The 24,161-nt window shown below is 38.3% G+C and overlaps 1 protein-coding gene across 1 annotated transcript in view; it reads left to right on the top strand.

Moving 5' to 3' along the window:
• The window catches only part of AACS (acetoacetyl-CoA synthetase), a 44,004-nt gene extending 22,249 nt beyond the window's left edge, over positions 1–21,755 (top strand). The window contains exons 6-18 of the mRNA XM_074887358.1: positions 1,790–1,904; positions 2,467–2,548; positions 3,234–3,381; positions 7,569–7,649; positions 8,773–8,897; positions 11,545–11,609; positions 11,792–11,914; positions 13,254–13,367; positions 13,880–14,005; positions 15,612–15,681; positions 16,614–16,672; positions 17,499–17,701; positions 20,391–21,755. Coding sequence (XP_074743459.1) covers positions 1,790–1,904; positions 2,467–2,548; positions 3,234–3,381; positions 7,569–7,649; positions 8,773–8,897; positions 11,545–11,609; positions 11,792–11,914; positions 13,254–13,367; positions 13,880–14,005; positions 15,612–15,681; positions 16,614–16,672; positions 17,499–17,701; positions 20,391–20,528 — 1,449 coding nt within the window. The 3' untranslated portion in view covers positions 20,529–21,755. The remainder of the gene's footprint in view (positions 1–1,789; positions 1,905–2,466; positions 2,549–3,233; positions 3,382–7,568; positions 7,650–8,772; positions 8,898–11,544; positions 11,610–11,791; positions 11,915–13,253; positions 13,368–13,879; positions 14,006–15,611; positions 15,682–16,613; positions 16,673–17,498; positions 17,702–20,390) is intronic.
• Positions 21,756–24,161: the final 2,406 nt, after the last annotated feature.

The raw sequence follows: 24,161 nt of genomic DNA, 5'->3' as shown, positions 1-24,161 counted from the left end.
AGTACCCTTAGTCCTGTCATTGGTCTTCATTTTTAAACATCAGGCAGTATGGATACGGGGTATGTATGCATATGCTCAGCATGAATGTGTATAGGCATGTATATACACACACACATATGTTGTGTAATTTGGCTGCTTGGTCCGTTCTTTGAAAGTGGTACAAAGTAGTAGGTATGATAACATACCTAAGAAAGCAGGAAACTTGATTGCATACTCCCTTAGAGAGTAATGTATTAATTAAATCTACATTTCTGAGTTTGTTAGCTAATGTATTAGGGGCTTCTTGAAAACCTCTTCTGCCACCAAAACAGATTCTGGTGATACTTGTTTTAAACTAATTGATAAAGTTAGGTGTCAGTGCATTGTCACTGTATTTTCTTATGATGTGCACAAGGAAAAGGAAATGCATCTTTGGGTGATAGGAAAGTTAAGTGACATATTCAGCAGAGACAGTTGCGTATTTATATTTAGTCATCTCCCTGTACCTTACCTGTGGTGGTCAGTGAGCTGTCCCAAAAAGACAATGTGGAGAAGTTGTCAGGACAGAAGGTCTGTACTTTTGCAGTAGGCTTTCCTGAAACCCTGACCAGCCCTGCTTGGGAAGGAGGAGTTTAGTAGAGATTAGTTGATTGTGATATTTTTGTATTGGTCCTCTGATTTGGTAATAATTTGTCTCTTATTTTGACTGCAAAGTAGAGGACAATGCAGGAGATGGAAGAATAAAGAATGCAGGGAGGAATAAACACAAGACTGAAGTCTGATTTTTTGCAACACGGTTTAGGAGAATGTTATTGAACAGTGAGCTGACAATTTTACAGTATTGAGTAATCTTGTAGTTCTTAATGTTTCAAGTAATGTAGCTAGAGAGGGATGAACATTGTGTCCTGAGAGCTTTTACTAAAAGGATTTGCTTCTTGCTGTTGAATACAAAAAGATCCATTTCTGGTAGGCTGCTGCGTGCAGTGTACCTGGAAAAAAAAGGGTTTTTCTCTCAAATGTGATAATAGCTATGGTAAAGTCCTGAAAACAGTGTAAGCTGGAAGAGACACCTGAAAATTTAGCATTTGAATGTGTCCTGCCCCAGAGGTTCTAAAGGAGCTGTGGTAGTTTTTTGTTGGTAGTATGTATGTATGTGTGTCTGTTTTCAATATCTAGTTGTTCTGGTAAAAATCAGTGGTACAGTTTCCTTTGTTGAACTGGCAGCTTTTGTTCTGCTACGATTAAGTGAAGTGCCACCTTGCCCTATGATAAATGCATCTTCCAGAAGACCAGTGTTTTCCAGTTTTCCACCCATGCAGTTTTATCAAACTACTGGTACCTTGTCAAAGCAGCATTGGGGCACTTTACAAGGGCATACAGAGCACTCGTGCAGATGCAGACAGGAGTCCTGTGGACTGTCAAGTAAATTAGGTGCCTAACTACTTCTCACATCACAGGGGCTTATCCTCTTTGGGTGAGTCTGTAGGTCTGATTCTCAGGATGAATTTTTAACTGCTCAGATAGCTTTGTGAACTTGATCCTTCAGTGAACGATGTGCTGTGATCTGTGGTGATTTTATCTTTGTTATTGGTTGGTGTATTTGGGGGTTGTGAAATAGATTGTTACAAACCTGTTGTACTTTGAAGATTCTGGGTGAGTGAAAGACAAGCAGGTGGTCTTTTAACAAATCTTCTGCTAATTCCTGTCCTTATTCCTTGCTTGAATTCAGGTTTGCATTTAGAATCCAGTGGGTTTTCCTACTGTAGCCATTAATTTAATTTTTTTAACTTGCTTTTCTCTTTGTCCCTAGGGTGTATTGGACAGATTTTCCCAAATTCAGCCGAAGCTCATCTTCTCTGTTGAAGCTGTTATATACAATGGCAAAGAACATAACCACTTGGAAAAGCTGCTTAGCGTGGTAAAAGGTATTTCACTGTATACCATCTAGTCTTAGTTATGCTGTAGTTCTGTGAGCACTCAAAGCCTGCACTGCTGCTAAAAGTGACACTTCTGACAGCTTGTCACCATCCTTCCTCCTTTACAGTATCTCTGTGGCCACTTAGAATTTCAGAACTGATTTGAGTAAAAGCTAACCAGTCTTTTGTGCAATTCTAACAGCCTTTTGCTAGCTTAGCTTAAATATACTGTTGACTAATTTATGGTAAGTGAGGGAGCGGAGACTGATGATACTGCTTTGTTTTAAGCCCAAGTGAAGTGCTGCTGAGGACAAGCAAAGAGGTATTACAGCACTAAAGCTTGTAGGTTCACACATGTTTTTTTAAAAGGCTGGCAATATTGAAGAAATCGTATCTTAGGTAACAAGTTAGTCTTTTGGGCTTTCTTAACATTTAAAACCACATCCAATACTCAGTCCATCAGAATTATTTCTGTTACTGCATTACACTGAACAATCCAATCAGGCAGAAAAGACCTTCAGTTTATGTAACTGAATGTAGGAAATAATTTTTTTTTTCTTCCTTCTTCCAGGTCTTCCAGATATAAAAAAAGTGGTGGTGATTCCATACATCTCCTCAAGAGAAACCATAGATATTTCTAAGATTCCAAACAGGTAATGGGAACTTGTGAGCTTTGACTGTTGTACCTAGGCATGAGATGGATGCTGATACCTATTGAAACTGCTTGACCTCTTGAACTTGCAAAAGCTAGGATTTAGCCAGATTTCTTAATGTGGGTCTAGCTTCATACTGAAAACAGAAATAATATGTTGCTGCAGATGTTTTGCTTCTACAAAGCTACTGTTGGTATTAATGGCTCTCAAATGAAGGCAAAATTCAATAGGATATAGCAGGGAGAAGAAGGTGGCTTCAGAAATGAATAATAACATTTAATTGACATTTTCAGAGGTAATTTGCTTTGCTTATTTACTGGTCTGGATTATGTATGTTAGATACCTTTTGGAAATGGTTGAGTTCCAGACTTTCTGTTGAGGGTCAGATTGTTCCAGTCTGCATTGAGCTGTTAAGACTGGCAGCTGGTTGTAGGTGCAGATTTATAGGCTTGATTTTTGTGTTACATCTTAATATTATACTAATGTTTTATTTTAAAACCAAAAAAGAAAACAAAATAATTAGCAATTCAAAGAGTAGAAATACTAGGAGTAAAAATAATAAACATAGTTTGAATATATAGTTTATTGTAAAAGAGCTATTAGATACAGAGGTAATCATATATATGGGCTGGGGTGATGCTTTCAAAAATTTTTTGAACTGTTTCTTTTTTCTCTTCTTATGCAGTGTCTTTTTAGAAGACTTCCTTGCTACTGGGAAAGGAGACCAGGCCCCCCAACTGGAGTTTGAACAGCTGCCTTTCAGTCATCCTCTCTTTATCATGTATTCATCAGGCACAACAGGGGCACCAAAATGCATGGTTCATTCAGCAGGGGTATGTCTTCCCTCCTGGAGGTGCACTATCTATATTTAACTACCTGGGTTATATTTTTCCTTTAACAGTATCATACCATAATGTACTTCAAGGAAGAATTGGTTGCTGGCAGTTTTTTAGTAACTTGCAATGAAACTTTCTCTTTGTAAGTGACTGTTTGAAAGCAAATATGGATTAATAAGGATATAAAATAACTTAGAGATTGGTGTGGAGACCTTTCAGATTTCAGCTATTTCTTCGGAGCAAATGTCAGTCACAAAAGCACTAGTGGAACTGGCCTGACTGATACTTGTAGAAGAAATGCCAAAGAACTTGAATTGTGTGCTTGGAACTGATTTTTGGACACTGACAAATCAAGGCCCGTAGGGAGCTTGCAGTTTTTATTATCTAGAATTTTTTTGACCTTAAACTCACTCCCTACATTTATCAGTTGAGAGCATGTCATTCTCATCAATCTTTTTTTAAGGAAGGAAGCCAGAAGGTTAGCTATCTCTTTGGGTGTAGGTCTTGCTTTGTATGGAAGCTTTGCTTTAGGCAGTGTCTTGTTGTGACTAGAGGTATATAGGATGTTACTGCCAAAATCACCCATGCTCACATGCTTTCTATTTACTATTCAGCTTCTAAAAGTTGTTCCAGGCAACATATTAAAGTTCAGGAAGTGTCTCCAGAAGTCAGGCATAGTGTTGAAACTTTAACTCTGCCATAGTCCTTAATAAAAGGCAGGGCTTTTTCCCCTTAAGGCAGACAGAATGTGTTGTCTAGCACATTTGTACCAACTTCATAAATTAAACTGCACAACTATTATCCAGTGTCCATTGTTTCTGCTGCTTGCTCTGAAAGTCAGGATGAGCTTCTTGGGAGACTGGCTGTTGTCTAGGTTGCCTGAGGGCAGGTTCCCTTTGATGTTATGCCCATAGTGTGTAGTTCTTGCCTCTCTTTGATGGCAAGGACTGGAGGATTTGCCCACAGATAAATCCCATGCTGCCTGTAAATGCTCTGCTTTACATGTTATCAATAGGAGATCATACCAGGCAGCATGTGACATGTAAAATGGTCCCTTTGGAACACAAATCCTATGTGAAGATGGTATATTTTGAAGTTTGACAGCTGTTTTGAAGCTGTACTGGCTTTAGACTGGTTAAGTACTTGCAGAAATGGATTAGTAAAAACAGGACAGGTGTTTTGTTCAGTGATGTGTGATAAACAGTAGGGAGATGAAAAACACAGATGTAGATCAGACAACAGGACTTTTCTCTGTTGCAAAGTTCTTTCTCTTCCCATGTTATCTGTATGGCTGCTTAGCTTGCCCTTAATCATGCCTTTGCTCTCCACCTGATTCATCTTTTCAGTTCATAAAGAGCTACCTGAGGGTTTAGGTACTAATCCTTGCTGGAGAGGAGAGAATGTGATGGTTTGTTGAATAGGATATGTTATTTAGAAGGATCGTGTGTTCCTACTGAGCAGCTCTGTAGTTCCTGTATTGCAGGGTGACTTTTTTCCTTAAGTTCTAGTGCTAACACTTCTGTTGATTGGTCTAAAACCAAATTGTTGCATCAGAGGCTTCCTTGGTTTGTGTGCTTTGTATGTGTCAGTTTGAATAGGGCCTATAAATAAAATCAATGCAAAGAAATTCTTAGATGTCTTCTGCACACTTAATTGGTTTCCTCTGTTTGTTCTTGGCTTAATCTTGTTTCCACTGTAATTAATAGGATGATTCTAATTGATTTCAACAAAACCAGAATTAACCCATGGTGTTTGTCTCATTTTTCCAGCCTCAGATTAACTAAAGTTTGGTTTTGATAGTTAAAAATGCAAGAAGAGATGACATTTCAATAAAGACATTTCAATTACTGCTTATTTGCAGTGCGCTTCAATGCTGTTCTGTTACTGTACTGATCTTATAGATGCTAATAGACAGCTTGCTTTAAATTCACAGCTCAGTTTCTCTAATTCTCTGGTAAGTTTCTGGTGTGTTTTTTCTGCACATACTGTTTTCTTGACACACAGTGAAATAACAAATGTAAATAATGACAATGAAGCCAGGTCATGGGAAATTATTTAAAAAGTAGTGCCTTAGAGTAAGATTTTTCTGGTCTTGGAAGGAAAGCTGAACAATTGGGTGTGCTGCAGAAGGACATTTGGAGGGTTCTTTCTAATACTTCAAAAACGTTAGTGAGTAATTGTTATTCTTGAGTCCTAAAAACATTGGTTCTGCTTCTTACCTTATTCATACAGGCCCCTTTTCAGTTATTCCATATTCCCAACTATCTAAGGAGAGAATTTCTTTATAAAATCCTAATCAGTTCATTTCTATGCATCTTAAGGACTCACAAGACCTGGGCTTAAGTAGCTGTGGTGCTACAGACTTCTTGTGTAACTGTAGGCAAATCACTCTGGGGATTTTTCATGCTCGGACTCTTTCTGAACGCTGTACAGAGAACACTGCTGGTTTGAGACCAGGACCAGCAGCCATGAGTAGCTGCTCTCTCAGCTACATAATCACTTAGTACTGGTCCCTTATGTGCTGATAGTGTGGCTCAGGAGCAGCCGTGCCTACTGATTTTTTGACACTCCAGATGCTCAGCACTTTATCAGCTGTATGTTAAACCCAATGAAGACAAACAGACCACTAAGTCTTTATCAGCTGCCAGATCTGTGTCATGAAATGCTAAATGCTTAGGATTTATTTTGAGGGTCATACAAGTACTATAAATAAAGAAGTCCTATAAATAAACTTGAGAGAGCATCTTGGGCCGTAAGCTCTTTAGAACAGCTGTGCCTTCTACCACAATACCTTTGTTTCTGGACTGAGACTTCCCGTACTTTGCAGGGGAATAGTTCATAACCTCTACCTAAAGTCATTGTTAAATTTCGCTTTGGTTCCAAAGCTGTGAAATAGCAACAATTAAATGAAGGAAGAAGAAAGCCAATATTTATTTTAATTGAATTTGACTTTTCACTATTTTGTGTGGCTCTTTCAGATTCTCTTGCAGGAGCAATAGGCTTGCTTTTATAAATGGGATAATTATGTTAACACCTGCAATTCTTTTTGTAACCTTAACAATTAAGTTAGACACAGAGTTTCTAAATCCTGAATTTTTAAAAAAAAAAAATTAAATGTAGATAATGGTAGCTATAGCTAGGTGGCAGCATTGTGACAGCTTAGTGTATTCAAACAGTAGCAGGTGAATTCAGACCTGGTTCCTTTGAGCTGCAAAGAGAAAATAACATTATTTCCTTTATTTTTATTTAATGTTTTCTGCCTTTTGTCCCGAAGTGTGTGCCAGTTTTATGACTCTCCTTTTTCATATCAAATGTTTATCTGTAATCTATTTTCTTTCAGCATAAATCTTGTTTCATGCTTATGAAGCTCTTAATAGTTCCACTATAACTCCTTGCATAAATGCAAAAACCATCTTTACTGTAAAATCAACCACATTAATTTGTCACTGCAGTTAAGTGACTTAATGAAGTAGTTTGTAAACTTATTTATCCTAACAAGTTATGTTTTAATGATGATCAGAAAGGTACTTTAGCAGCATTTCCAACAAAAGGAAGTAATATATTTAACTATATTATTAATACTGATACTTTGACCAGTGGGATCTTTCACATTGCTAGTCACTTCAATGTTTACAAGAGGTGTGTATGGTTAGGTCTTTTGTTTTCTAGATGTTAATAGATAAGATAGTTTGGATAAATAGCATTAATGTGTAGCAGCTGCTGTAGTTTATAGCAGCTCTAGGTCCTTCATTCCTCCCAGTTGCCTAGATATACTGAAAATGAAACTCTGTCAAAGGGCTTATCTTGGAAAATCTGACTGGTAAAAGCATGCTGTTAAAATTATAGCCTGCATGGGGTACTCTGCAACTCTGATAGCTGAGTAGAGTCGGAAGTGAAGCAAGTTATTTATTCCATGGATTAAAAGTGATGTGTAGTGGGAATTGCTGAGGTCTAATGAGAGAGGCTGAAAAGTTATGTGAGAAAATGGAGAATGCAATTGCTGCTGTAGATAGGCCCTGGGATTTACTTCAGTTGTGGTTAAAGGCAATACTTGACTTTAATCCTGGAGTACATCCTGCAAAGTATTGACAACATTAGTTTTTTCTGAAGTCTTAATGTGCTGTCAGAGTTTTGCTTTTCATTTATGTGCACTTATATTTTTCTTTCACTATGTTTTTTTCCAGGGTACGCTAATACAGCATCTGAAGGAACACATTCTTCATGGCAACATGACCAGCAATGACATTATTATGTACTATACAACGGCAAGTGTGGCTTATTAAGGCATTTTTAAAAACACTTTAATATATTTTTCTTACAAATATGGGGGAGCTTTTCATACAAATCTACAAGGACATTTTAATGTATTTTTAATTCTTGTTCTGCAAGGGATTGTTCTACTTAACAGTTTAAAAAAAATTAGGTGGAATAATAAAATGCAACAGGGACCTTTCTGATGAAAGGTCAAACCCATGTTAAATGTTTCTGATCCAATTAGTGAGGAAAATGGATTGATTTTTACAGTCTCTTAGTTTTATTGATCTAACTGCCTCATCAATATCACCTGTAAAACGGGCTCCACCTTCCTGCATCATGCAAGGCTAGACCATACTGAAGATGAGAATTTCTGTTATGTCTTTCTGTTTTAGTGGAGAGGCAAGAAGCTGCACAACTCTAAGTTTAGTAAAGGAAATAAAACTGATCTATGTAGGAGTTCAGTTGTGTGGTGTGTTTTCTTTTTCTAATGTTGTGGTAAAGAAAATTATTCCCAAGTCTTCTATTACTCTAACGGTTTGAGAAGGCTGATGTCTTTCCTCATGAGTTTCTTTCTGAACTTTAACACCACTAGTCAGTTTGCAATATCTCCGTGGAGGAATCATTATAATTACCTTGTCCCAAAGTTGTCCTGTCTCTTACTCATGCTTTAGAGGTATGTGTATAGGGAGGTATGGAATCCCCATCTCATTAGGTAGTTGTAAGGATAAGTTAGATCAACATCCATCAGGAACATGTAGATGATCCAGTCTTGGGACAGGTGAGAGGATAAACAATGCTCCAGCCTTATTTTCTGATTCCTAAATAGTACAATTAGATGTAATCAGCAGAGATGGGTATAAACTCAGGTGCTTAACAGTTTTTTAAAAAAGGAAAACTTTGGGCAAGGAAGGTGGAGGAGAACATGGCACCTCTTGCCTAAGGGCAGGCAGCATGCTTTGGTCCAGATGATTCTGTCAAGAGCTACACCTGTCCATCATTTCCTAGTTGCCTGTAGTTCCTCTACCAGTGTATGACAGCAAGCAACACTCCTGATCCTGTGATAGAGCTGCCAGAAAAACAGACAGCTAGCTGGCAAAGGTAAAACTAATATAGGTATTCCCTTTTTTCCAGACTGGCTGGATGATGTGGAATTGGCTAGTGACTGCACTTGCTACAGGAGCTTCAGTGGTCCTGTATGATGGATCTCCTCTAATTCCATCACCAAATGTGCTCTGGGACTTGACTGACAGACTAGGGTATGTAAACGAGATTAAATGGAAGGATAATGGTCTTTACTGCTGTTATGATGACCGCATACAAGCAACCTCATTAAAGGTGTCATTCCCTTGGTCTGGAACTATTCTGTAGTGTGACATAGTTTATCTTTTGGCTTAGCCTTGAGTGGAACTACTTTTAAAAATTTTGTACTAAAACAATCTTTGAGAACGAGCAGAAGAGACAGAGCTGATTGTTTCAAATTTGAGTCAAGTGTTTGGATTCCAGACAAACAAAGAATTTTGGTTCAATAGTCAGTGTTCAAGAGCAGCCTTTTCAAAAGGCAGTAATTGGGAGCAATCTGTGGAGTAATTTCTCAGCACATTCAGAACTTAGAAAATAAGAATCCTTTATTTCAAGTAGCTCAACATAAGATTCAATATAGCACTTTGACTTAAAGACATAAATTGACTGGAAAGGCTCAGCAGGGTTGCTTATATTTTCATATTTTGCTTTTTAATCTATAATGCCTAATTCTCCCTGTCAAGATCTTCGTTAATTGTTTTACACAGTTCTTTGTGCCTCAAAATGCTCACAGTGCCCCCTCTCGAAGCCTAGAGAAATGGCAGTTATCAGATAAGCAGCTGTAAAATCCTGTGGTGGTGTTTAGCTTTGTACACTGGTTAAACTTTTTTTGGTAACTTTTGGATTTTGCCAGCTGGATGTAAGGAATAGATATGAATGTTATTGCTGGTAAAATAATGATTGTCATTTTTAATTGATAATTAAAATTAATTCGTTCGGTAGAAAGTAGATGCCAAAAGATTAACTTTCTGACTCTTGATAATTAATAATTTAAACTTCACTCTGTCTTTTGTGACATGTAATATTTAAAGACTGACATTTTGCCTCTGGCTATTGTAACTGAAGGTTAATGCCTAGTCAGAATGCTTCCAGTAAGAAAACCCAACACAAAACAAACCCACAAACTTAAGACACCCTCCAGTAGAACAACAGGCAAAAATTTAGAATCGAGAAATAACACAGCTTATTTTTAAGCATTGTTTCTACATGCCAAAAGTAAGTGAAGATAACTGAAATGTGTCTGCATGTCTCACTTTTGTAATCTGGTGCTAAAAGCGGTGGCCATCTGTGTGGTAGTTCATAATGCAGTCTGTTCCCAACTCAATCATATGTTACATATTTAAAAAAAAGGCTTCAACATGTTAAGACTACCTTACTTCTCTGAAGATGTAACATACTTTCCTTCAGATAGCATATTCTTATAGTATCATCAAGATCTCATACTGCATGAGAGGAATTATTTAAGTGGACATCAATTAAAGCTGTGTTCAGGTGAGCTGTATTTAGTCACCATCCACCAATTACATAGCATTTGGAAGGAAATAATAGGAGACTAGGCTCTACATGTGCTGTAGAGGAAGTGTCAAAGAGCTTAAAAATAAACAGAGAAGCATTACGTATTCTAACTGTAAAATAAGCAATAATTTGAAGCACGGAAGAAAAGTAAGATCTTACACAAGAGTCAAAATAGTTCACATGATCGTGGTACATAACCAGAGGAGCAGTATACTTCTGTGGGCTCTCGTGGTGCTGTTCCCATGTAGATCCTAGTAGATTGCTCTATGCACCAATGTGTTGGTGCAAATAGCCTGTCCCTACCCAAGAGGTGGCAGCCCCTCAGTAACTGTCACCCACCTAAATGGCAAAGGAAGACATCCCCTTCTGATAGTGTTGAAATAGCCCTCGCTCTGTGTCAAACTGTATTATCTCAAGAGCTGCTCCACCTTGCATCTTGCCTTTGGAGTGAAAGCAAAGGTAGCAGGATCTTATTTTTAAGTTCTGCTGATGTATGTATTGCCCATATTCTGTGCACTTAGACCACATCCCTTATCTGTTGTCACGTGTTTTCTTGAGTGAGTTTATTGTTGTAATAGAAAATAGTAGAAGGCAGGGAAGAGGGCTTCCTGAAAGTCAGTAGAAACATTAAACTAGCACTTCCATTGGTAGCGTAGGGAAGGGGTACAGCCTTCAGTTCATGTTTTGATTATGTTGTATTGGAGAGCTCGAAATACACTTTTTGCAAGGGCGGAATTCAATTGTTCAGTTAACTAGGCCAAATTTCATGTTCAGTTAGGTACCTGCAACTCAGACTTTCATCAGTGGAAACTGAACAGATATCTAAGAGAAAATCACTGACTGCTGTCTTCGGAGTGAAGTATTCCTTGTAAAACTGTGCCCTGAAATGGCAAAATTTTTATGTGTAAGAGTGTTAGAAGGCAGCAGTTTTGTGTTAAACAGCTTAGTGGCAATTATAGCCCATTAATGAAGTAAATGTTATAACGTTTTGTGATGTCTTTGGAGTGTTCTGCAGTTATGAATTCCTGTAAATGAAAGTGAATGTTTTCCATGAGGTGGGAAAGCTTTGCTTAATACTTAAGGATAGAATTAAAAGTTTCAAAGCTGCAGAAATGACATGTGATCTGACTAATTTTGATTGCTCAAAAGGATGTGCCTTGCACTTAGAAAGCTCTAAGAGAGTGCATTGCTTGACTAATCAGTGTACAGAGTGCCTAACAGCCTCTGCTTACTGCAGTGGGAATTGCAGGTCGTTAGAATCTTAGCATATTTAAATATGCAAAACATTTAAACTTTTTTCCCCTCTAGGATCACCATCCTCGGAACGGGTGCAAAGTGGCTGGCTGTGCTAGAAGAGAAAAATTTAAAACCATGTAAGCTTCAAAAAGCTATCCAATCCCTTCTATCCTCTCTCCTACCTTTCCTTTCCAGGTTCTGGCCCCGTATTTTGTCAAAAAGTCCCTTATGTAACTATTCTGGATTGCAGTGACAAATAGTTAGAAGTTCATGTAAAAATTCTACCTTAACCTATTTTGTTGATTTCCTCCTTTTAAAGGTGAAACACACAATCTGCAAACGCTCCACACTATACTGTCTACAGGATCACCGCTCAAATCTCAAAGCTATGAGTATGTCTACAAACACATAAAAAGCAGTGTTCTCCTCGGATCCATTTCAGGTGATGTTTTTATGCTGCAGGCATCTTACTAATTCTGTTCATTGCATGTGCATTTCTTTCTTGCTTGTTTGCTGCTGTATATTTGGGAAGCTTAAGCCTGGGATCATTTGGGCTTGGTTATAGTTAAACTGGAATTAATTGTCTCTTTAGTGGAGAGATTTTCTGCATAATTCATAATGCAGTCCCATAACGAAGCTTGTACACTCAAAGGCTTTTAGGTGGAATGTTTCTGACATGGTGGATGTTTTGGTTTTTAGCTTTTTTTTTTAAGCAGGATCATTTATTTTGACTGGCTGTCCTTAGGAGTAGCAGGGTGAGATCAAGAAAAGAGTCTATTAACCTACAGAACATACTGTTCTGCAAATAGCTGACTTTAGCAGAAAATACCTCTTGGAGAGGTTGTTCCATGTTCCCATTTCAATTCTTTTGTGCCAAGTAATTGGCACTGCAGACAGATTTTTTTTTGTAAATTATATAATTAGAGAAATATCAAGCCCACATACTGTGCAGTTTGTTGTGAGGACTGCCAGCTGAGGCAACTTCTATTCACATAAGGTCCACCACAACTCCTCATTCTGCTTTGTAACGAGGACTGACTTTTTCAAAGGGCTTTTTAACTCAGTTTAGTTTGATTTTTAAAGTCTGACTATTCTGCTACTGGTCTTAGAGTAGTGCTGAATCGTGAACTTGCTACTAGAGACATTAGTAGTCTCAAATGCAGAAGACTACTTTTGAGTAAAGCTATCATGATTTATGTGTCTTAATTCTACTTCCTTGAAGTCCTAGAAAGACTAGAAGTATTCCAGTTAAGTAAGCACTTTGACAGTATCTATTTTTAAGATAACTGTTCATCCTATGGGCATGGCTCCCTTTCACCCCTGCCCCCTCCATGTTAATGAGAACAAGATATAAAAGCTAAGTAAATATTGAGTGGAATAGCTTGACTGGTTGCTTTACGCTGAAATCAAACAAGAAGACATTTCTAAGTGATCTTAAATATCTAAGTCTGTAAGCTAGGGCCTGTTTATTTTCTCACTCTCATATAAATGGAAATTTCCTTAAATGAGATTAAAGAAACTGTTGGAAGAAAAGTGATGCCTTAAGGAGTGTTTCTGCATGAAGGGCATACACCTATAAAAAGACATATGAAGTAAAGAAAGAAACCTTCTTTTAATAAAAGTCATAACATCCTAGGTAGTACTGTCTATTCTAGGCTTCTTGATGTGGATCAGAAGCATTTGGCAAAGGTGGCAGTTTGCAGTTCTAGAGTTCTCATGTAGCTTTCAGTTTTGCTTTTTCAAAAATGTAGCATATTCTAAATGGACTTCTCTTATTGTAGGTGGGACAGATATCATTTCGTGTTTCATGGGTCAGAATGTTACAATTCCAGTTTACAAAGGAGAAATTCAGGCCAGAAATCTTGGAATGGCTGTAGAAGCATGGAATGATGAAGGTAACTATTATCCAAAATATTAGGCACACTTATGAAATACAGTAGTTATACGACCTTAAGTTTCATTCATCAGATGGGTGAACAGTCAGCTGTTAAATGGGAGATTTCGCTTTGGAAACATGTTCCACAAAACCTGCATCTGGATCCATCTGATCTGGATCCTACAGGACTCTAGTGAAGATAATTGATGTGTAAAAACGCCCTGTTTTTCCATTATTCTGCTAAAGCACGTCGAGGCCAAATTCTGGCTTCCAGTGTGTGTGCTAATTAGCTGTGTTGCTATGGATGCCAGGCTGACTTCCACCCTCTGGTGTAACTCTCCTGAAGTTCCTGAGGTTAAGATAGGGATGAGTTTAGGAATTGAACACAAGCTGTTAATACCACCACTCACAGCTCATCTCATATCTACATCAGTAGCTGGCATGTAAGTAATAACCGTAGATGCTCTTTGCTTTGGTACTCTATTGTTTACAGAAGGGAAATGCAGAAAATACCTCTTTCTTTGTAAACAGGAAAACCAGTTTGGGGTGAGAGTGGAGAGCTGGTTTGTACCAAGCCTATTCCCTGCCAGCCTACACACTTCTGGAATGATGAGAATGGAAGCAAGTACAGGAAAGCTTATTTTTCAAAATTCCCAGGTATGTGATGCAGGGCGTTGGATACTGCTCTAACTGACCAAGGATATAGATTGTATTGCTGCTTGTAGGATGGTACAGGTGTATTTTTGCCCAGTGAAAGGCACATGTAGTTTTGGGTCCAGATTTTCAGGATGAGAACTCCACAGCATGTTTCGTAATATCCCACTCTCTGTTTTCTAGTGCTTTGTTTTGAATATGGATCCAAATCATTTTAATAAGAACCTCTGGAAAGCTCCAATCCCATTTTGCTCCTGCTCTCATTAGGCAGATATGACTGTAACAGCCTGATAATCTGTAGTGCAGACATAGACGGCTTGGCAAGAGTGTGAAATGGAAGTGCTGATCAGGTCAGGGAGCAATCCTCCATTAATGAGTGCTACTGCGCCTCTGCCATACGGCTCCTACCTAGCTGGAGGAGTGAATCCTAAGGGGTAGGTGCTGACCTGCTACCTCATTAGCATGAGGTTTAAGTGTGTGCTGCCTCAGACATGCATATTCTGCACTCATACAGTCTTCCAGTGGTGGTAAGAGTAAAGGAACAGGTACTGTGGGCCAGAGGCTTTCTTCCTAATAATTGTGGAAGACTCTGCTCATCCAGAGCTTTTGCTTGTGTGGCACAGTGATGCTGAACTCCCTGCTGGCTACTGGGCAGGGGCTTTTGTAGGAGCAGGACCTCAAGCTGCTTCTTTTTGGAGATGGATGCTTTTTTTATAAATAGCAGCAATACAGAGAGGATTCAACGAGGAGTCAATGTGCAGCAGAACATAATCATATAGGAAAATGGAGGGAATGTGGAAGTTGCAGTCTGCATGTAAGCCTGACAACAATAAATGGAAAAAAAAAAAATCTGAGACAATTGTTAGACTGACATCACTGTGGTCACTAGATTGTCTGAAACCCCTTCTCTGTGTTTCCTTGTAAATGAGCTTAAGGTTAGAACAATTAAGTTAGAAAATGATCTTATGTGCACATGCATGGGCAAATAATGGAAGTTTGTTTTTCCTTTAGAAAACTGAGCGGAATTGGCTTGTATTTGTGGCAGACTGATGTAGTGGTATCAATCTTAAAAATAATACAAAACTTAGTCCAGCTCTGAAAACTCAAATCTGATTTTACATTAACACAAATCAAGAACATTAAGCACATAAGCTCCCTAGGGAATTGTTGAGACCAACTGTGCAAGCCTTGAAAGCTTCTTGCACAGAATTGTACATCATAAAAGAAGTGGATCAAGGAGGACTGGTGGAAATATTGTTACCTTTGTGGAAGATTCTTCCAGTTTCCTCAAAATGTGATGTTCAGAGCAACGATTCATCTGTTTTCTAAAGGATGCTTTATAGTCATGCAAACAAGGAATCAGAAGATAACCTAGGGTTTGATCCTAATATGTGAGCTAGTCTTGTGTGCTAGCTCTTTGTAGTAAATGTGATGTGGATTGTGTAGTTAAGTATTGCCACATTTGCTGGGGGTAGTTCTTAAAGTATATCTCATATGTTAAATTTTTGTACATGTTATATGAAGTTAATGTGAATTGAGTTACACAAATGTCTGCCATGACTGGATGAATAAGAAAATCAGCTGCTTAACTGCTGTCATTCTCTAACAGGTGTTTGGGCGCATGGTGATTACTGCAAAATTAATCCCAAGACAGGAGGAATTGTCATGTTGGGTCGCAGGTATAGTATTTTGGTGAAAGTGTTCTGAGTAAACAAGTGTTAAAATTCGCAAACTTTCCCTTAGAGCATAATGTATGTGATTCTTTGTCATGCCTGTTAGCTTTATATTCCTTTTGTTAAATCCAATATTGTGGATTTCAACCCTTAAATGAATCAGAGCAGCTGGATTAGAGGGAAAGAGCCCATTTCAGAGTTCTACTCCACTTTTGTATATGTGAACACAAGACAGTATTGGACTTGTTTTTGCGTTCTGTGGTTTATAATGATCATCTATAAGAGCGTCTGAATTGAGGGTGCAGCACATTCAAGGTGGTGAATCAGGAAATTTGTCTTCTGGTCTTGGCTTTGCCATTGACTTGCTTTACAGCAGAACTTAATTAAAGAAGGCCAGGTGTGAAGTTGTGTTTGTGTTAGCAGTTGTAGACATTCAAGATCACCATTGTGGCTAAATTTTCTGCTTGTGTTTAAAAGTTGCTGTTCGAAACAAAGTTGAGTGAGTGCCTTGAAGCTGTGTCTGGCACTGTCACAAACAGACCTACTCAACAGACATACGGTGTGAGGTTGCTATATATGAAACAAGTTCCAGCTATAAGAGACTGGAAAGTAATGACATGCAACTGCAATATGATGGAGTACTACAAAGATTCTTGGTCTGTTTTGTCATCAGTGGTGTGTGTGTGTGTATTTGTAGGCTACTGGGAAGGGGAGGGACTAGGAGAGGTGAATGAATAATGTTGAGGTTCTCCGTACAACTTCATTCTAATGAGCAAAATCCCTTTTTGAATCAAATTCTTCTAAAATTCTGTTTCTAATGTGACTGCATATTCACTGCATGAAATGTAGAGAGACTTGGTTAATTGCATCAATTTTTCTCTTTTCATCAAACTCTAATCACATTTTAATGCTTCTTTGGTTTTTTGTCTGATTTTCAGTGATGGCACATTAAATCCAAATGGAGTAAGATTTGGAAGTTCTGAAATTTATAACATAGGTATGAAATTAACTTTCCACTTTCAGCTATGACATTGTTGCCTTAAATCTGAAATGTAAGCATTATACAGGTGTTTGGAAGGGTTAAGTAGTAAGACACTATTTTTCAAATGAAAGACAATACAGAGCATATTAGCATTAGCAGTAAAATTCAGTTCTGTAGACTTGGAATTGGTTGCTTTCCTGAAGTATCTGTAGGGCTGGAGATGACTAGTTGAGCTGTGTTCTCCATAAGATGTTGCTTTCATATAATAAGGCCTTACAGACTAATTATATTATGCAGATTTATAAGAGAATACTTAACTTGTGAGGCTTTTTTTTCCTGCAAGACAAGCTCTTGGCACTGGTTTTATTGTATCTTTACTAATAATTAGAAGTTCTTAAACTTGTTCTTTGAAAAGGCTTCAGAGAAAGTCTGTCTTGTGGAAGGTGGTGAAACTGTGCCTGCAAACGTGCTAATCTGAGATTTAAGGACCTGTTGCCTCTCCTTGTTCTTGTGTGATCAGGCATGTTAGTTTTCTACCTATGCTGCAATGGGGATTGTGAGGAATGACTTAGTGTAAAAGCTTGTTATCTGTCCCAAAAGTTATAGCAAAATTTTTTTGTCCTGGACATAAATATATGCAGTCCTTAAACGTGGATTTTCACCTGAGCAGGATTTAAAATTTCAGAGGGGAAGCTTGTTGTGGAATAACCTAGCCAGGATGTCTGTTTTGCCTTTGTAGCTCTAGGGGATGTGATAGTTCTTTTGGTGCAACCACAAAAAAAGTGCACCTAGAATAATACACAAATGCAAGTACTAATAAGCGCTCTTCCTTTATTTTCAGTTGAAGCCTTTGAAGAGGTTTCCGATAGCCTCTGTGTCCCTCAGTACAACAAAGATGGGGAGGAGAGGGTGATACTCTTTCTGAAAATGGCATTAAACCATGTGTTCAGCGAGGATCTGGTGAAAAGAATTCGAGATGCAATACGTATAGCGCTTTCTGCCAGGCATGTTCCAAGCCTCATTCTAGAAACCAAAGGCATTCCGGTATGTCATGAAAAATGCTGCCTACTTTTTTTGATTTGTCACCTTGAATAGTAATTAAGGAGCAGTTGTCATTGCTCTTCAAACCCACATGCATGGAAATTTTAGCATCTCAAAAGTGTATTCGAGCTTTATAAATAGTTTGTCTCTGTTGCCTAGCAACATCATTTCATCTCCTTTTCAGCTAAGCATGTTTTTGTTTTTTAACAATACCTAAAAATGCCCATTCTCAGTTTATAAATGTGTTGTATTTTCTCAGTAATATATACTTAAGCCTTTTAAAGGAAAATATTAAAAAGGTAATTTAGCTTTTCTGGCTGCCCATAAGCTTATTTTGGTTTTGTTTTTCTTTCAGGTGACATTGTTATGAAAGCTGAGAGCACTGAGCAAATTTATAAAATCATTTCATACCCTTTCCACTTTTACATCTGTTTAGCCACTTAAATGTAGCTCTATCACTGTCTTAACTGTAGCGGTAACTAAATTAAAATTCTTGTGCTTATGTTGGGTGAGGGGAGAAAAATTTGTATAGCTAAAGGTTCTGCATGCTCAGTCTGGAGCTGCATTACTCTACAGTGCTCTTCCTCACTGTAGGAACTCTTTAGTTGGAATACCTGTTTTTAATAGTCCTCTCTGATGCTGGAGTCTCCTCAACAGCTCTATGAGCAGCAGAACAGGGGTGCAGAGCCTAGTTCTCAAGTCCATTTGCACATAGACTTGAGTGCACCTAGAGAAAAGATTTGAGACTTCAGACCAGTTGTTTGATATTCTGACACCCTTTTACTGCCAACGTGCATTTCTATGTGAAAGTGGTCTGGGGTTCAGGACTACCAGCCTCCACAGTGCACACAGCCATCTGGTCCTGGTCTGTTGAGTTACTTCTGTTTCAAACCACTGTTGGCAAATAACACTTGGCTCAAAATGTCTTCTTTGCATGAGTGTCAAATCCCCTGCACCTGTTAAATGGTGAAGTCTAGATTTTCTGGGCTGCAGCGTAGCTTCTGCATGAAGTGTTAGACTTGTAAACTCTGTAAATCACCTGAATGTACAGCACGAAGTTGATGGCAGTGAGGTGTCTGTGATGGGCTGCCCCTCAGGAAAGCCTGCTTAGATCATTAATTAGCTCACACTTTGACTGAATTTACAATTGAGTGAACTTTAATTACTTTTCAGGTAAATATGCCAGTAGTAAAGTGATCAAAGCTGTCTCCCATCTTTCTTTGAAATTTTTCCTTGGAAGGGAAACCGCTTTCTGTTTTCCCCTACTTTTAGAAATGTATTTGAATCTTCATCTGAAAATACAATCTAATCCTGACTGTATACTGACAAGCTATGCTGGTAGAAATAGTATAGCTATGTTGAAGTGATTAGGACTTCAGTAATACAAACTGTTTTTTAATGAGATATCCAGGTGTTGAAAAAACATACTGCAGACTTTTAGTGTAAATCTTTCTAGTCCTGTCCTGACCAAATAAGCATTTTGGTCATCATCCACAAGATGTTTACTGATTAAACAAATTTGCTTTGCAGAATAGTCTGATCTTTTTTGCAGGGGGCAGTTCCCTTGCAGGCCACTGAGGTGTTCTGGCTTCTGAGCACTTGTGAAAATCAGGTTGCTAATTGTTGAGGAGGAAGAGTGGTTGATTAAGGCGGTTCAGGAGAGTAGGGTGACATGTGACTTCAGTCATTTTAATAAGGAAAACTTTGATTTAGTATGAAAATCAATATTGCAAGAGTGTATTGAGTTGAGGATTATTTAGCCTGGCTCTGAAAGATCTCTGAAAAATGGTGGTGCCTGGAGTTCAGGAGTTTCAGTGGCTTTGGAGGCCAGGAACAACCTGGGTTCCTCCATCAGCAGATTCAGTAGTAAAGCAAGTGCAGTTTCTGTTCCCAGAGCAGACAGACAAGACTAAGGAGAGATCTGGAGGTCAGCTTTTCAAAGTTGCCATCCTCAAACTTCTCAGTGGCACCAGCCCAAGGAAGGATCCTCATCTAAAACGGGCCTTGACAGTTCCTCTTAATGTTGGAGTAGTTCTTCCTAACCATACTTTATTAGTCAGAAATTACAGCGGTCTGATCCCAAGAAGAGAAGAATTAGGGTTTTACTCCTGCAACGTTCTTACTTTCAGTAACAAAATGTAATAGAATTTGTGTGACTCATGAGTGGAGGTGAAGCCTCTGTTACGGTTTGTTTTGAAACATTTAAATGTAGAGGACCATTTAAGCTCAGGGTTTTGCTTTACCCTATTAGAAAAAGACTGTCCTTTTAAGATATTATGAATCATGATTTTCTTCCCCCAAAGCCCAGTGGAGTTAAGCTTTGTTTTTTGAGGCCACCCTTAGAAAATTAAAACTTATTTGAAAATTGGATGTGTCAGAACATAGAACATGAAAGATTTCTAGTGTTTATACCTGATTCTGATCTGGTTTCACTGGTGTAAGTTGGAGCTTGATCAGTTCTCAGAGTATTACCAAATAGGAATAATAAACTAAAATCACATATAAACTCTTTGAATTTCACTTACTCTTCAAGTGATTTTTCAGTAGAAAGATTCGGGTGCCCCAATTGTGACAGAGAAGACATTGCTAAATTTTGATTGAGTTTCTGGGATCGGTGGGGAGTTTAATGAATATTTCCATAAAGCTACTACACGAAAAGTGTAATTTTATCATTGCTGGTTTTGTTTTTCAGTATACAATAAATGGGAAAAAAGTGGAAGTAGCTGTGAAGCAAATAATTGCAGGGAAAGAAGTTGAGCAGCGGGGAGCTTTCTCAAACCCAGAGACTTTGGACCTGTACCAAAATATTCCTGAGCTTCAGAACTTCTGAAGTCACTTGTTTGGATTTTTTTGCATCTGTCTTTGTTCTGTGTTTGTTTTGTATATACCAATACTGTATGTAAAGAAAAAGCTCTATTTAATACCAGTGGTTCTTTTAAAAGAAAAAATATTTCATTAAGTGCATTATGTGGAAGGCTTGGGTAAAGCTTAGCTCCCTTTTATTGGTTAAATATGCCATATATCTTGGAGTTTTTTCCAGCCTGGAAGGAGGAACCTGCCTGTTTTGATTTTTATATAGATGAGTGCATCTTTTCTGGTTAGATTTACGTCAGCAGCCCATCAAACAGGAGCACATACCATAAGTTACAGTTGCAAGTAGAATATTTTTTTCATAAAATGTTCTCTTTCTTTTTTTTTTAAACTGGATTTTTTAGCAACATTTTTTCAATCCATGTATTTCAGTCACCTGTAAAGAATATACAGTGATTTTAACTACTTGACGGCGAAACATGGAAGTGTTCTATATGTAGTGTGCATTTAAATGTTTTTATAAAGCCAAATCATAATGCACTAAACCCATTTGGCTTGACTCAAGAGTATTTTCAGTCCTGAAATATCTCACGGTACCCTTGAAGGTAATTGCTGCTTCATTTTGTGATTGTAATGTTCCTATTGTTTTAAGCTTTTAGTTGATAGACTTCTGGGGGTTCAGAAGGTGAGGGAGCAATCACCTCCTCCTTATTCCTGGTGTAACTCCAGGTTATTTCCATGGAATTTACTGTCAGTACTCTGGATTAACATTATTGCAGTTGAAGACAGCATCTTGCTTCCTTGTTTTGAAGGTCTTTATTGGCTACGAGGCAACAATCCCTTGTTATGTTAGCTGAAGAATTCCAGTGTGTTCGTTTATTAAAAGCTGATGGTTTTTGTAACTTTTTTTACTAAATGTCATGTTGAAAGTGAAAGACTAAAATGTTTTCTAGCTCTGTATCCTTCCAGTTTATAAAGGGAAAAATACTGTAATGAGCATACTAAAACAGTAAAATGGAAGCACTAAAGCATTGTTTTGTTTTTCATAAAATACTGTTGCAGTAATTGTACCGAACCTCTGGCATTCAGTATCTCCTGCACTATTTGAATTTTGTGGGTTAAGTATTTAATGCATTAAAATCATGGATGTACTTAGAATTGTGTTGAATGCATTCAGCATTGATAAAGAGTAATTAAAAGAAACTGGTTATATATATATTATATATTATATCTGTTTCAACTTTCACTCAGTTACCATCTTATTTTTGTTTTCCTTTTGGGTGTTGTGAAATCATTTTTAGCTTAATTTGTGACTGGTTTTAATCCAAGTCCACCCCACTACAAAATTTTGTGTGCTGAAAGCTTTATCCTGTTTTCTTCTGCAGAGCCCAGGACAAGTAAACCATTGCTGCTAGTTACATATGCGTGGTTGGCTCATTGAGAAGGTCACAGGTGAACAGCAGGGAAGAAAGTATGCTGAAAATGTGCCTTGTGTCAGTACAGTAAGAAGTTGTAAGTTGTGATATGTTACTGTTGCTAAAAGGGATAAATCTGTGCATTCTAAGGTGTGTACTCTGTTACTTAAGTCAAAATCTCAATGCTCATACTGATGTTTAGCTGCAGCTAGTAAAAATTTATTGTATATTTCCTCCACCCTGTGATAGATCTCAGCTCGCTAGCTCCAGTAAGCTGAAGGCTGATGCAGAATATGTCAAATATTGCTGCTAATAATTCAGTAAGAGTGAAACCGCCTATAAATGCGGCTGAGGAATAGCCCCTCTCAGGTGGTCTGTGACTGAATCCAAAGAACACAGTCACTGTGGACGCCAGCTCCACATTCACTGCAGGATGCAGAAATGCCTCATTAGCAAATGAGGCTTTAAGTGAGCTGGTCTCCATTTGACTTTCTGAACTGTACCAAGTCAGACAATATACCGTGCTGGCATGATAAATGTGATAATATAAATACCAAGCACCCATTAGAAAAGTGTAAAAATGAGCTATCCAGCTGCCAATAACCTATGATTAAAAGTACTCTTAAAGTCCTTTCCCCTCTGGCATGCTATATATAAATTTTGCATTAACTGTGACTTTGTATTCATTAAAACTTCATTATATTGTTCTTTAATTCATGCAAAATGTCTGGAGTTTACAAAGCCCACAGATCCTTATTAATAAGTAATTTGGGGATATTTCATTAATTAAAGATAGTTTAGAAGCACAGATACATTAAGAACATATACAATGCCTAGAGGCTGCTTTTTTAATCCTTTATCCTGCTGGAAACACTGTCGAAAGTTTTGTTAATGGATATAACTTCATTTTTTGTAAATGTCAGATGTTGCAAAGCTTTCCCCAGACTATAGCTACAAACAAAAAAGATATATTTATATATTGATCTATGTACTGAAAATGACTTTATAGCCATAAAGCCTTGAAGGGTGGTGCAAACTGTGTGCTGTGCAGACAAATGACCTTTCTGGGCCTCACCTGGTTTCAAGGGTCTGAGTTTCACAAGTGCTGGATGCTGACAGCTCATGGAAGTCCAGGGAGGAGGAGAGCTAAGTGGGTACTCGTGTTAGGCCGTCAAGTGCCCTGCATTTGAAAGGAGGCTGTGGCAGAGCTGGGAACACTGCCCAGACTTCCTGAGTGCAGCTCCTCCCATTCCAAATCCTGTTCTCCAAACATCCAACTCGCATTTATCTTTGCCTACCTGCAGTATGTGACCCATGTCTTTGGATACTGCCCTGGAGCTCTGAATACAACTGTACTCCATCCAGTTGGGGATAGCTCAGAATCACTGGTATGAAAGCAGGGAGCTGAAGTCATCACAGTTTGCAAAGAAAAAGCAGAAACATAAATTTTCTTTGTGCTTCCCATCACAGGTTATAAACTAGCTGTGTTCTTTCCAGGGCTTGGGCCTAGGGTAGTTGTGGTCAAATGTGGTTTCAAGGGGGTCCTTGCAAACTGGTGGCACCCAAATGCTTGGCTACAAGTATGAGGTCTGGCATGGTAGTGCAGCTCCTGATTCCACAGTGTTAGCCACAAAAAGCTCTGTGATGCTCCTAAGGCGTAAGCTGGGTGACCCTTGCAGAATGTGGCTGAGCCTACCCCAGGTGTTTTTATCCAGAAAGACTTGTCAGTGTGTAACTAGTTGTACCTTGAATGTGTACTGCCCTTCATTTTTTTTTTTGTTGCTTATTTTTAATTCGGGGTTCACAGTGTTTTGTCTGGAAAGTTACATATGCAGATTTTAGTGGCATGGGTGGCAGGCAAATGGAGCTAGTTCTGGAAATTGCTTTAAACTCTGACATAAATGTTCAACAGCAAGGAAATTCAGAGCAGAGATACTTCAGGCTAGGTGCTTTTCTCGGTCTTCTGCAAATTTGAGAGCGACTGTTGAATTATGTGATGGAATCAGCCCATTTGCCCTTGACTCATCGAAAGAGGTAGTTTTATCACTCCCCTTTTAGAAATCTGCTTTTGTCAGCTCCTGTTAGAGCAGGTACTTCCCCCTCCCACTACCTTATGATTTCAATTAATTTCCCTGGTTAGTGGTGGTTCTCAAGAAATAAAATGAGCTGGTACACAACAGCCCAAGCAGGGCATAGCTGATAAAATTGTTTATTGTTATGTGCAAGAGAAATTGGTT

The sequence above is a fragment of the Strix uralensis genome, chromosome 17, assembly GCF_047716275.1.
Source record: "Strix uralensis isolate ZFMK-TIS-50842 chromosome 17, bStrUra1, whole genome shotgun sequence".
NCBI classification, from domain to species: Eukaryota; Metazoa; Chordata; class Aves; order Strigiformes; family Strigidae; genus Strix; species Strix uralensis.
The sequence above is the reverse complement of the archived record's forward strand: the minus strand, read 5'-3'. Positions and strand labels throughout refer to the sequence as shown.